We start from the raw sequence: 13,984 nt of genomic DNA on the forward strand, positions 1-13,984 counted from the left end.
AGCTAATAGACGTATCTACCATAGATTGATCAGGAAGGCCAAGACTATGTATTTTGCCATCAGGATTAAAGAAGCGGAAAATTCCACTAAGGAATTGTTCCTAATCTATAAATCTCTTTCGGTAGGGAAGCCTGTGGCAGTGCCCGAAGAACTCTGCTCGGTGGAGGGTTGTGACCGCATAGCAGAGTTTTTCGCCAACAAGGTAGCTACGATCTACTCTGCCTTCCCCAAGCAGGCTAGCAAGAGCCCTAAGCTCATCGAGACAACCAAGGTGAGGGGGGAACAGCGGCTGACTATATTCGCTACCCCACCAACTGAGGAACTCATCCGCATCTGCGGATCTATAAAGTCAGGCTCTCCGAGGGACCCTACCACGCCTAGACGGTTGATGGGTAGTTTGCAGGTACTAGAACCCTACATTCGTCATCTACTCGACACCTCTTTTGAGACCCAGACTGTACCCACTGCCTGGAAGCAAGCAGTTGTACTTCCTCTGCAGAAAAAAGCTAATGTTAGCTTTGAGAAATTAGAAAATCTTCGCCCCATCTCTCTCCTGCCATATATGGCGAAGGTTGCCGAAAAAACAGTGAACCTTCAACTGATGAAATTTGTGGATGAGGCTGCCCTGCTCCACGATTCTCAGTTTGGCTTCCGTCCCCGACATTCGACAGAGTCAGCACTTCTTATGGCGGTAGAGGCCTTACGACAGGGTGTGGATGAGGGCCAGACCATGGCCTTGATCCTTTTGGACCTAAGCGCAGCATTCGACACTGTAGCACACTCCATCTTGCTACAGTGTCTGAATGAAGGAGGGGTGTCAGGAGCTGCGCTTGGATGGATCCAATCCTTTCTGACAGACAGATGTTTTCAAGTTCGTCTGGGTGACTGCTACTCCAGGGAGATCGGGCTGGGCCAGGGCGTGCCTCAGGGCTCGTCTCTGAGCCCGACCTTATTCAATCTCTATGTCTCCCTTCTGGCGACTATTGTAGAAAGACATGGTATGCGTTTAGTGTCCTATGCCGATGACACGCAGCTGGTTATCTCCCTCTCACGTATGCCCGGTCTTGCGGCGGATATCTTCAGAGATTGCATGCAAGAACTTGCAACCTGGATGTCCGCCAACTGCTTGAAGCTCAACGGCAGCAAGACCGAGGTACTCGTGGTGGGGGGAGTGCCATCTGCTTGGTCGTCGGCATGGTGGCCTCCTTGCCTGGGAGACACCCCAGTCCCCTGTCAGGAAGCAAGGAATCTTGGAGTGTGGCTGGATGTGAGCCTGGCCTTTGGCCCTCAGATTGGCCGGGTAGCGGGGGTATGCTTCGGTGTTCTGAAAACTTTAAAGAAGGTATTAGATCTCCTTCCTATTGCAGCTCGCCGAACGCTGGTGCATGCCCTAGTTACATCGCGCCTAGATTACGTCAATTTGCTGTATCTGGGGGCCACGGGAAAGGTCATAGGCCGCCTCCAGGTGCTGCAAAATGCAGCCGCTCGCTTAGTAATGAGGCTCCCAAAGAGATCTCCCTCTAAAGCAGCGCTCCAGGCAATACACTGGCTCCCTGTCGGGAGAAAGGTGGAGTTTAAAGCACTCTTCACATGTCAACACATTCTGAGTGGCAAGGCTCCTATTCCGCTACAGAGCTTGGTAACCCGGTATGAGCCCATGCGTGATGTTCGCTCCTCCCGTACAGGGCTATTGAAGGTTCCAAGAGTAAAGAAGGCCCGAATGGGGGGGAGGTCTTTCAGATATCTGGCTGCCAAACTCTGGAATGCCCTACCTCTGGAGCTGCGCCTGAAGCCTTCTGAGACCATCTTTAGGAAAAAACTCAAAACTTACCTATACGGGAGGTAGGTGTCTCTGAGGGTGGCTTGGACTGTTACTTCCACTTATCATAGCGCGGGGACACGCTGTTGCGCGTAACCAGGCGCTCTATAAATCTCCCAAATAAATAAATAAAGAAGCTTTATTTTTCTAAACTGGTGTGGCGTCCATTTGTGGTGTTTTCACTGTGTTACTGTGAGTGTTAGTACTAATACTTTACACATTGCCTTTGATAAGCCTGTCTGCTCGTGCCAAGCTACCAAGCAGGTGAGCAGGGATTATCTAAAGAGTGTACCCCCCTTACCCTGACTAGAAGCAAGGGTCCCTATTTGGACATTGGTACCTACCTCTGCCAACTAGAGAGTCCGAGATCTAACACTGATGAAGAACCAAATACAGAACCTTCTATCCTAATTTTATTGGGTTAGATAAGAAGATCACAGAAGAATCTTGAGGCGGAAGAGAGTATCAGAGAGGAGTGCTATGAAACAGTCGGTATTCTAGAGAGGTCATCTATCTTTCCTGAAGTCTTTGTCGCCTGACCTATCCTGGGGGACTCTCACCAGCCCTTTGGCCAGGGGGTTGGTCTTCACACAGTCTAGGGAAATATATTTTCACGCTATTTGCAGATGTTCTTTTCTCTCTGTCATCTCCCTTTCTGAGCATTGATCATTGCATGAGTCCAAAGTATTTGTTTCATGAATTAATTGAATTTTCTCTCCTACGAATGATTGTGACTGCGCTGTGTATTTGAGATGGTTCACATGCATTTGAAATTTAGATAAAGATTTAAAACGTACCTGAGCCTGTGGTTATTTACATTACATAAAAGAACAAGTTAGCTTATGTCATTTTTCACCATCAACTAGTTAATCTAATGGTCCTTCGACCAGAGGAAAGAACTTTTTGATCAGTGAAAGGTTAGTTAGGAACAATAAATAACTAATCTTGAAAACTGTGGAAAATGTATAAACTTTGACTCCAGCGGTTTATTCAACCAAGTATGTGTTTATGGGACCAGGTGAGTATATGGTAGTGGAGTATCGTTGTTGTTGGTATGCCGCTGGATCACTATCACAATGATAACATTTAAATTTGGTCATTTCAGTGTTCAGAGCCAACTCCTTAGATAAATATTGTGGCTTCCTGTCTTCTTTGTCAAGGCTACATCAGCACCACCCCTGTCATCTTTCCTAATCTCCTTTACCCAACATGCAGTATGTTGAGTTTTTCTATACTGGCTATAGCTTCTTTGAAGTTAAGAAGCTACACCAACAGTTTTTCCTGCATTCTAATGTTATTCATGCAATGTACCAATTGATCCTTGATCAAAGAGTCAGTTAACTCTTGAAGATCACATGTTCTAGAGAGGCTACTTAAACAGGCAACTTAGTTACCAATATATTCAGTTTTGCCCTGCTGACATGCATAAAATGTGTGCCTTTCTAACACAACCTTTATCTGGGTTCTAAAAAGGAGTTCTAGCATCCTTACAGATGTCATTTACATCTCTTGGACTCCCCTCACATGTTCAATTCTAGTTTCCTCCAAACTTTCATAAATATTGCTCCCTCCTAAGGACTTCAAAATTATGAAGTAAAACACCTTGCTTGCTGGATGCTAAAATTATCTCTTCACCTATCGCCACTCAGTAAGAATCTAAAAGATTTTTCCACCTTGGCCAGTGTGATGTGGGTTATCTAACACTGACACACTGGACGCATCAGTGCTTCTGTGCTTTCTCTACCTCCAAGATGCCTCTGGGAATGTGTTGGGTGCTGTTGCGCGTAGCCCAATGACACAATCCAGGCCCTTCAGAGGAAACAGCGCCAACATCCAAGGCCTCTAGAAGAACTGACACTAGTCACTGTAGACACCAAGAAGGTAAGTCAAAATGCTGTGTGCGCTGCCATAAACAACCCCTATCAAGAACATGAGGTTATGCAAAAAACACAGTGTTTCTCAATATACAATATGGGTACACAACTCACAGTACTGCTAGGCAAAGTCCACTGCCATGATTGGAAATGGGGTTTGATGTTGCTCCATAGACCTGCACCCTGAGCAAGTTCAATCATCGTCAAAATTATTCTGTGGAAGTTGCATGTAAAGTAGACATGCTGGAGACAGGTTGTTACTCACATAGGTTTAACTGGGATGGCAATCAGACAAAATCAAAAAGGTACCTGTTGGACTTGGCACTTTTGGCAGGCTCACCCCTAAACTTTTTGCTTTTATGTGTGACCTGGTGTTAGTTGTTTTTGGCTTCTGCGCACTTTAACACTGTGTCCCAGTGTAAATTGCGTGCGCAGTCTGAGTGCGTGTGGTGAGATTGGCCTGCCCTCCCATAGGAATGCATGGGGAATCTCTGTGTCCATGGTAGTTCCTGATGTGTGGGGAGTGCAGGGGCGAGTCTGGTATGTGCGAACTCGTGAGATTAAATACTGCACGATGGTGTGCGCAGATTTAATGTGTCTAGTGTAGAAGTGCCACTTCTAGAAGTTGGCATGCCTGTGTAGTAAATGTGAATTGACTGTCTGGCTTGTGATTGGCTGGAGCTGGCTGGTGTGCCTGGCTCCCGGAGTTAGGATGGGTCTGCCCCGGTGGTGAATGGAGAGATCTGCATGTTGATGGGAGGGAGGAGTGCACCTGGGACCTGAATAGGGCTGGGCCTTCCCTACACAATGCTGGCTCTGCCCCCTGTGGTGCGACTGATGTCCCTAGCCTGTCCTGTGAATGGGGAGAGGGGATGAGCACAACAAAGTGCTCCAAATCCAGTTGCATCTGGTTTTCCCTTAACCCTGTGCTACCAGACAATGGATATGTGTGTATATGAACGGGCTGTACCCCCATGTATGTGTTCACTCTTGTTCCTGACTTGAGGGGGGCCTGCTGCTGCTAGGCACCAGGAGGAACCGCCACTGGGGACTGGCTCCCTTTTGGCGGGCCCTGTGAGCTGCCCCTGGGCCCAGCCTTTGCCCCCCCGCCTTCATTCTTTTCCCTGGACTTTTACATTTGGGCACCTGGGAAGCACTGGCCTTCCCTTCCTAAAAAATAGCGTGTTGCACCGCTGGAGCGGCGATCCCTGTCCTGAGGGATTCCCCGGCATGGGGATCTTCCTATCCTTTGATTTTCGGCACTCGTGCCTACCCCTCTTATTTGCCATACTTTTAAATATTTGACAGGTGCCCACCCTGCATCGTGTGCCTAGCGGGTGCCAACCCCACTTTATATAACAGTTTAAGAGGGAGCCTACACCTCGCCTGCCTTGTATTGCCGCCGCCGCCGAGGAACTCCCGAGGGCTGCTGCACTGCCCGCAGCGACCCGGAAGCAGAAGAAGTAAACAGGAAGTGGACAGGAGCCCACCCCGCGCTTCAGTGTAGCCGAGGCGAAGAGTGCAGCAGGAGGACGGGAGCCCACGCCGCCTCCACCCAACGCGGCCGGAGCCTCGCCGGCAACTCAGCGAAGTCCCGGTCTCAGAAGAGGGACTGGGCGAAGAGGAACTGCCGGCAACTGGGAGATAAGGCAGAGGGGGGCCCGAGGTACATTGTCGGTACCTGCCCCGCTGCCTGTCAGCCCCGTGCTGCTGGCAGAGAGTAGTCCCCGCCAGAAGCAACCCAGTGAGTGTGGGCGTCTCGGGGGGGGAAACTCTGACTCAAGTGAGGAGCGGCCCCGGATGGCAGCGGGTCACTCCCCTGCTTAGTATGGACTTTAGTTGTATTTAGTGCGGCCCCGGATGGCAGCAGGTCGCTCCCCTGCTTAGTGTGGACTTTAGTTGTATTTAGAGCAGCCCCTGAAGGCAGCTGGCCGCTCCAACGTAGTGGGGCATTCCTTATCGATTTAGAGCCCACGAGGCTCACAGGAGCATTTTTGTTGATTTAGAGCCCACGTGGCTCCCACGCACACAGGGCATTTCTTATAGGTAGAGCCTAAGAGGCTCCAACGTTGGCATTTGTCTCTAGAGTCCCAGTGGTGGACTCATAGGGCACAGTGGTGCCTGTGCCATCTACAGCTGCCCTGCGCGCAGGCAGCTGCACCGTTTTGGGGGCACATTGATTTTTATAGATGCCCAGAGGAGAGCCCGGAGGCACGCTGGTGCCAGGCTCAGTTTCCCCAGCTGCCCAGCAAGTAGTGGGCAGCTGCACCGTTTAGGTTCTTCTTTTCTTAGGGGACATGTTCTTTGGGATTCTCCAGCTGCCCAGCAAGTAGTGGGCAGCTGCCACGTTTAGGCCCTAAACCCTTACGCCCTCTGCTTTTGGCTGCCTGCGCAGCCTTCCCTGACTCTGCTTGACAAAGGGCATTTGAGCCCCGCAGAAGGCCAGTTGGCCTTTGGGGCAGTATCCTATGTGATTTTTGTGCAATGTGATTACTTACTATGATTGGGATAATAATTGCCTAATGCGATTTATGAGTAATGTGCAATGCCTTTATCCCTGTGATACCTCTAAATGTGTTTTCATGCTTAGGAGGTTGGTTTGCCTAGTGCAGTTTATACTAGTGAGTTTAGGTTTACCTGCTTGATCTATGCCTAAGATGAGTAGTATTGCATAGTGTGTACCTACATTTTACCAGTGGTTACTGGTTGTGTTCTACAAGTGTTATTTTGTGCTATATTTCTACTAAGTGCTGATTCTGACAGTGGCCCACGTGGCCCTGTCCTGTGTAAATAATCCCCTGTAAATACCGCCCAGTGCCAGTTGGCACAGTGTAATTGTGTGATTATGATCTAATGTGTTTATGGTAATACAAAGGCTATTTTTATATATAACCTTGTGTGGAGTTCCTTTTTGTGGTGTGCCTAGTGTGTTGCTGCTGTGTGTGTGTTGCGCAAACGCTTCACACATTGCCTCCGGGGATAAGCCTTACTGTTCGTGTCACATTGCCAAGGGGGTGAGCAGGGGTTATCTTGCCGTGTAACTCCCTTGCCCTAACTAGAGTGGTGGTTTCTGCCTGGCTTTGGCGCAAGCCTTAGCCAACCAGAAATCCCATTTCTAACAGTACCCAACAGTTCACTGGTCTTCTCCAACTGACCCCAGTTAATACATCATTGTAATTCTACCCAGAACCCAGTGGCATAGGCACAAGTAATCCTGGAACCCTCCCAGGTATATCAGCAGTAAGACAGAACATAGCAGAATTACTGTTTCCGTTCACATGCCCATCACATGCTTGGAGACTTAGGGCTAGATGTAGGTAAACTACATTTACCGATTCTAAAATACCGAATTTTACCGATTCGGTATTTCAGAATCGGTAAATGCTATGTAGGTAATTACTCTGTAAGTATTACCGAAGCGGTGCGAATCTGTGCGATTCGGTGTAGGCCCATAGGAATGAATGGGAATTACCGAATCGGTATTTACCGATTCCGTAAAAGGGGGGAAATATTCATGGCTGGCAGGGTGTCACTTGGACACCCTGTTGCAGCCCTGAATTGTGCATGGATGCACATGTGGCACACATATATGCCCTAAGGGCATGTATGTCTGCCACATGGCACTGTTATTAAATGGAAAAATATCTTTTTTTAGGGTTTACGTAATTTACCACCAATTTGTAGTTGGTGGTAAATAACGAATCCTTACAGGTGAAAAGCACTCACTTGAGTGCTTCCTACATTTCAGATTCGGTAATTTACCGAATCGGTATTTAAGAATTCAGTAATTTACCGAATTCTTAAATACCGATTCGGTAAATTACCGAATCTGAAATGTAGCCGAATCGGTATTTAAGAATTCGGTAATTTACCGAATTCTTAAATACCGATTCGGTAAATTACCGAATCTGAAATGTAGCCACCTACATCCCAAATGCCTAATAGTGGTCGGTAACGGCAGAAATTCGGTAATTTCGGCCGTAACTGACCGGTATTAGGGTTCCTACATCTGGCCCTTGATTCCTTCTTTCAAAGTGGTTGCTCCAGATATAATAAGCTACTCTTTTTCTGACGGAACGTTCTGGAGGCTATTCAGGCGAGCCGAATATTCGACCCTTCTTCTCACCTTCAAACCGTATCCAACTTGCAGATAAACAAGCCACAAAGCGGCCAATCCATTGTGTTGATTCCACTATCTTAATGTATCAGTTAAAGGCCCTTCCATATAACTATAGAAGAAAGATTATTTTTGCCCAGAGGCTACTAAGCGCCATATGTATCATTGAAATTCGCATTCGCAAAAGCCGAAATTCGCAGAATTTCGGCCTTTGCGAATGCGAATTCGCAAAATGATATGTATGAAGGAAATCCCGATGCAAAATAAGGAATTGCAAAATTTACGATTCCTTATTTTGCATTTAAGGAATCGCAAATTTTGTGATTCCTTAAATGCAATGTAAGAAGGCAAAAAAAATTGCTAAATGGCTTTAAGGAATCGCAAATTACCACAAATTTCTAGTTGGTGGAAAGTTGCGAATTCCTTGAAAAATGCACATTTTTGCATTTTTCAAAGTGCCATGTGACGCACATACATGCCCTTTGGGCATGTATGTGCACCACATGTGCACCTATGCTTATTTCAGGGGTGCAACAGGGTGTCCTTTGGACACCCCTGCACCCTTGAAATTATTCTCAATTTGCGATTAGCAAATTGCGAATCGCAAATTGAGAGAAAATTTCCATTCCTTCCTATGGGCCTCCTGGCCCATAGAAATGAATGGGAAAGTATTCCTTAATTCCTCAATTAAGGAATATAAAGAAATCGCAAAAAAATTGCATTTTTCTTGATACATACCATTTTGCGATTCTGAAATAGCGATTTCTTAAAAATTGCTATTACAGAATCGCAAAATGGTTCCTTGATACATATGGCCTTAAGTGCAATAACAAAGTAATGAGAAATGGGGAGTGTAGGGGCTGTAGGCTTTAGGTTCTCTGTGGATTTCAATTTAAATTATTTTCATGTTTCAATAAACTGCACAGAACACGATAAAACGGAATAACCATGAACCACAGGGGGACAGCCACGGGGTCTGATGCTCTCGGAACAAAGCAAGCTCTTAACCAAAGAGAAAACACAACATATTCGAGCATTAAGAAACATTATACCTGAATCAATCAGTGTTTTTCTGACACCAGCTTTTATTTAAACCCATAGGAATTGTACAGAAGCAGACAATATCCTTCCAAATATTACAAATTCTAAAATTGATAATGGCATGATATCAGCTTTCAAATTGAAAGCAATTGCTTACTCTCATGTATACATCTCTGAAAACTCAATGGAGTATAAAACACTGGGACTAACAGCCTAATATAGATCTCTGTTAACTTGCAGTAAGGTTCGCATTTTGGCAAATGAGATACATCTGCCATACCAGCTGAGTATGGTCCTCCTAGTTTTGAGTTCTCTGACTTTGAGGAGGGTTTTCCCCACATGGTGATATCTGCCCAGGAGGCAATAGAAGCTTCTGAGGAGAAAATGTCTACTCCAAGCGCTCTACCATGCCATGATGAAATAGTGGAAACACTGTTATGAATCAGGGCACTCGACAGGTACACCTTAAGTGGGGGGAGATTTTCGGTACCAACATTTAAAATGCCTCAAAGAGGTCTTTCCCACTGCATTTTGGGGGATTACTGTGTAAGGGCCACAATGATGGTTTAGGCAATGGTCTTGTGTAGAAACGAACCCGCTCGAAATAGGAGTTGGCAACCACCCTAATTTGTGCAGATGTGAGTACCTTTGAGTTGAGTAACAATAAATAGCTATTATTTCAGTGCCAAGAGATTCAAGACTTGGGTGAAAGTACAAATTGCAGATATAATGTTATAATCCGACATCATTTTTGCTAGCATCGTCTTTGCCAGATCTGTCTTCCCCTTTCTTGGCGATTGTGGTGGCTTCAACAATAAAAGACATCCACCTTCCTCTGCTTTCAAAATGAGGCAGAGAACGCAGAGGAGGGAAACATGATTTTTGATGAGGTGCTGCTATCCTTTATAAGAGTCTCTAATCTGTGCAGCATAGTGCTAATCTTATTTTTATTTGTGGGTTCATAGCACAGCTGTCTTCAAGTCCCTTTGTTGCCAATTGTTAGAAATATACCTAAAGTGCGTTTCGACTCCACCCAGAGGAGTATTTCTCTTTCACTCCATGATATTGGCTGCTTGTTTGGTGTATCAGTCCATATCAGTCTGTCTTCTATAAGGTGTTTCCAGTGGAAGCATTATGGACTATTTTACATCTGAAACGTCCCACTACTTGTCACATTCAACTATTAAACTTTTATATGCATTATTTTTTACAGAAAACAATCCCTTTTTTACTTTTTCCTTAGCATTGGTAAAGCAAATAGGTATGGCTATTATGTGATAAACAAAATTTGGATATGCCCATGTTTACATGAGTTGCCACATTAGGCTAGTATTACTGGCTTTGCCAGTGCTTATTTTCACTGAATTTGGATGTGTTCTCGTGTACTCTACTGGAGAATGATGGGGTCTAGAGACAATTCATATCCATACTCTTTCATTAATAACAAGTCTGAAAGTATGTGAATCCACCAGAAGCTAAGAACATTAGTTGTGTGTTTGACTGATTGCTTGAAGAGAACTAACGAATGGGGATTACAGGTATCTTCTGTAACTTCCATAGCCTCGTGTTTCTGCCACCCTATTAATTCTAAATGGATGCCACAAAACAGTGTAAGACAGAGCTATTATAAAGTCAAAATAGGCATTTTCTTTATATTTAAAAATGTGCTTTATATTGTTCGCTCATTTCGCCTTTCACCCACTGAAAGTACCAAGTGCACTTGGTGTTTGATGAAAAGGTGATTTCCTAATGTTTGTACGAATCAGGCTTTTTAAAAGAAAGCAAAAGATGTAAAGAAAGCAATCAATAATCAATTCAATTGGAATTACTGTTCAAGCAGTAGTCAGGCACATTTCAGGAGGTTCAGGATTGTAGGCACATACTAGTGTTAGCAGTTTCTTTAACTGTAGATTATTTGATTGCATCCCCACACTAAGTAAGGGCATCCAAGAGCTTTTTTCCTTGTACTCTACGCAATCGACTCCTATGCACTGTCTTGTGAACTATGGTTGGCAGATGATTTCCCCATTGCTTGACCAGAGATCTATGAATTTATTGAACATATTGAGATGCCAGCATTTACGTGTACCTTATGGTAGAGTGCTAGAATGATATGTGCCCATAAAGTGACTTTAAGGCATTATTTCCAGTTCAGAGACACACTTGCTGATTGTGTGTAAGTTGCAGAGTGATAATGAGTTTGCTCATTTGTGGCTCATATTGCAATGATCAAAAGACACATGTAATGTTACCTGCTTGGACAAATTGTAGGACTTTGAACATTAGTGACAACTGGAAATCTATTAATGTTGCCATTGCAATGGCCGGGGCAAGGTAGAAGGGAAGACATCTTCCATGGTCTTAAATTGCTTGATGGATATGAGGCTGTCCATAAGGCTGGAGGCCATGGATTTGTAATATCTGTGGTACCAACCTAAAGCAGAAACTCTGTTTTGGTGTCATTGAGACATAGAAAGCTCCCTCTAATCTGTGAATTACACGAGATAATATAAGAGGCAATGTTCTATCTATATTCTGCCACTAGTTATAGAATTGCTTTCCAAGCAGATTGCAATGTACAAGGAATGTGATCAAGTTCTGCAGTGTACTATAACCCTCCTTTTAAATTGATGTTTCCACTGGAGGCTGGACAATAGGTCGATCACTCAGTCCCCAGGCACTTGCATTATCTAAAGTCAGAGCACTAGATAAATGCCAGAAATGTCAATTATGGCAGCAAATTAATTGAACATGAAATCAGCATCTATCAAAAGCAATGCGCACAATATGTTGTAAGTCTTAGCTTTTGTATTGACCTCAGATAAGTTAAACAATCTGGATTCAAAATCTGTACATATTTTTACCCTAGTGGTTGACCTTTTACTAAGGGTTATCTTGAAATCATTTGTGGTACATGGGCTTTTTGGACCTTGGCCAGTCCATATCCTGCAGGAAAACAGGGGAAACTCTATTGAATCAAAAAAGATACCAACTGAAAACAATAGACTCCATCGGATACCAATTACTAGTTCCAAGAAGATATTGGTATCAACTGTAAATTTCTCCACTGTAGTTCAGTTGATACTGAAAAACAGATTTGTCAATAACTGGAATCAGTAGAAACTGTAGAACTGTCCAACAAGAATCTTCATGTGAGGAATCTCTTGGGTAACCTGTATGGGGCAGCTGAAGATAATTTAGTATAATTGTGTAATTTCTATGTCTCTAAGATGTTTCGACACATAGGAAAACAAAGCTGGATAGTTTTTTTTTTTAAAGAAAGCACACAAAAAATGTGCACTTGTACTGCTGTGTTTTAGCAGGGGACACTATTCGCCTGTCGACTTTCTATACCCACCAACCTTCCAAATTAAACCTCTCCTCCTCACAAAGACAGAATTCCGTGAGAATTGATGGACATGTTATTCATTGTAACCAAATAATAATGGGTCTTCCTGCTTATCTTGTCAACACCACTGTGTAACTTAAAAACTGTCTTCACAATATGATAAAACAGAAAGAAGAAATTCCAGTTTGTCGCCTGAGCTGTAGGGGCATTGGAATACAGGAAACTGAGGAGTCGAGCTGGTGCACCTGAGCCCCTCAACAGCCAACCAGAGCAGTGGTATCCAGGGGACCAGATGAAGACATGGGCAGATGAACATTAAACCCCTAAATCAACTGAGCAGAGAATACAATGACTCTGAAATCACACAGACAGCTCCCGGGACACAAGGCTCCAAGCTGTCGGGTATCTCGCTTCTGTTGGAGCCGATCTCATGGGACTGGGGGCGGAGGCAGCAGAACGAAGTGCCCCCAGTGCGGATGAGACGATTGTGGCACCAGGGGAAATACAGTTTAAATAGAGTACACAAACAAAACAAACAAATCAAACAAGTGAAACAATAGAGAGAGCGTGTCCTGCAAACACGATAGAAAGTATAATACAGAAGGGCGGATAAAGCTCTCCCGTCATAGTCTGATCAGTATAGAGACTGAATATGTCACAGATTTAAGTGTTTTGCAGTTATGAGAATTCTTCACTATAGCTCGTATGGGTCTTTGTCTGAACTACGGCGCATGATGTAGGTTTTTGGATGGATATGGATACAGTTTCACTGTAACTGATCTCCGCTTAGATTAGCCTTTTTCCCTTGAGAATAGATATGCCCGCCACCAGCCACGCCTCTCAGCAGCAGAAAGTTGAAAAGGCGGGTATCATTCGTTAAACATGTGAATGCATTTTAAGTGCCCTTAAAATGCAAACGAACAGAAAGGCACGACACAGGGACGAGCAAAAACTTCCGTTTAAAATGGCCAATTCTAAGTTTAGAGAGCAGGCAGGAGCACTTGTCAGAGAAAACAGGCTGGGACTTGGAACAAGGGCTGAAGTTAAATGCCGGCGTTCACCCTGTCCCATACAGCAGAGAACAGCGGTTTAAGAATGCACAACTACTATTCAAATACCAAAAAAATCGAATCCAGGCGCCCTCCCCATCATGCAAAGGCAATGGCAAAGACAAAGAAACTCTCCTTGCAGCCCCCTCTCCATCCAGGAGGCGCAGCGCGCCCACCCAAAGAGAAAAGAGAAGATGTATAGTTACCCAACTTCCTCTTCAATCTCCGAGATGTCTGCGAAAATGAGAACGATAACAAGCAGCGTGGCGGCCCCCAGCATCCAGCGCCTGCGTTCCAGATGCATGGCTCGGAGCTGGCAGAGGCGGCCGCGCTCTGAGCCCGGCAACAAAAGAGCCGCGCGGGGATTCTCGTGCTCGCCTTCTCCTCGCAGACTGCTCGCGCTGCGTCCGGTCCGCGTGCGGTGGTCTGCGAAGCACACACAGACTCTGGCGCGAGGAGGGCAGCTGTCTTACTGCCTCCCGCCCTCTTCCCTGCGCGGGTCTCGGCTGCACCTCTTCCCGGTGTGTGTGCAGGCAGCTCCTTCCAACCTTTCTGCGGGGGGCACGGTGCCGCCTTCAAGACCGAGAGAGGGAGGTAGGGGGTTCAAAGAACACGGAGCAAACAGAGCAGCTCCCTCTCTACCTTTCTCAACAATCCCTCTCTGGTGCCTGTCCCTCGCAGCATGTCCTTTCTCTCTCTCTCAAAGTTTGTCTGACAGTGAGCGAGTAATGGCAC

At 45.4% G+C, this 13,984-nt stretch overlaps 1 protein-coding gene across 1 annotated transcript in view; it reads right to left on the bottom strand.

The window, feature by feature from the left end:
* Positions 1-13,774, bottom strand: part of ST8SIA2 (ST8 alpha-N-acetyl-neuraminide alpha-2,8-sialyltransferase 2) — a 395,574-nt gene extending 381,800 nt beyond the window's left edge. The window contains exon 1 of the mRNA XM_078684093.1: positions 13,456-13,774. Coding sequence (XP_078540219.1) covers positions 13,456-13,553 — 98 coding nt within the window. The 5' untranslated portion in view covers positions 13,554-13,774. The remainder of the gene's footprint in view (positions 1-13,455) is intronic.
* Positions 13,775-13,984: the final 210 nt, after the last annotated feature.

The sequence above is a fragment of the Lissotriton helveticus genome, chromosome 3_1, assembly GCF_964261635.1.
Source record: "Lissotriton helveticus chromosome 3_1, aLisHel1.1, whole genome shotgun sequence".
Lineage (NCBI taxonomy): Eukaryota > Metazoa > Chordata > Amphibia > Caudata > Salamandridae > Lissotriton > Lissotriton helveticus.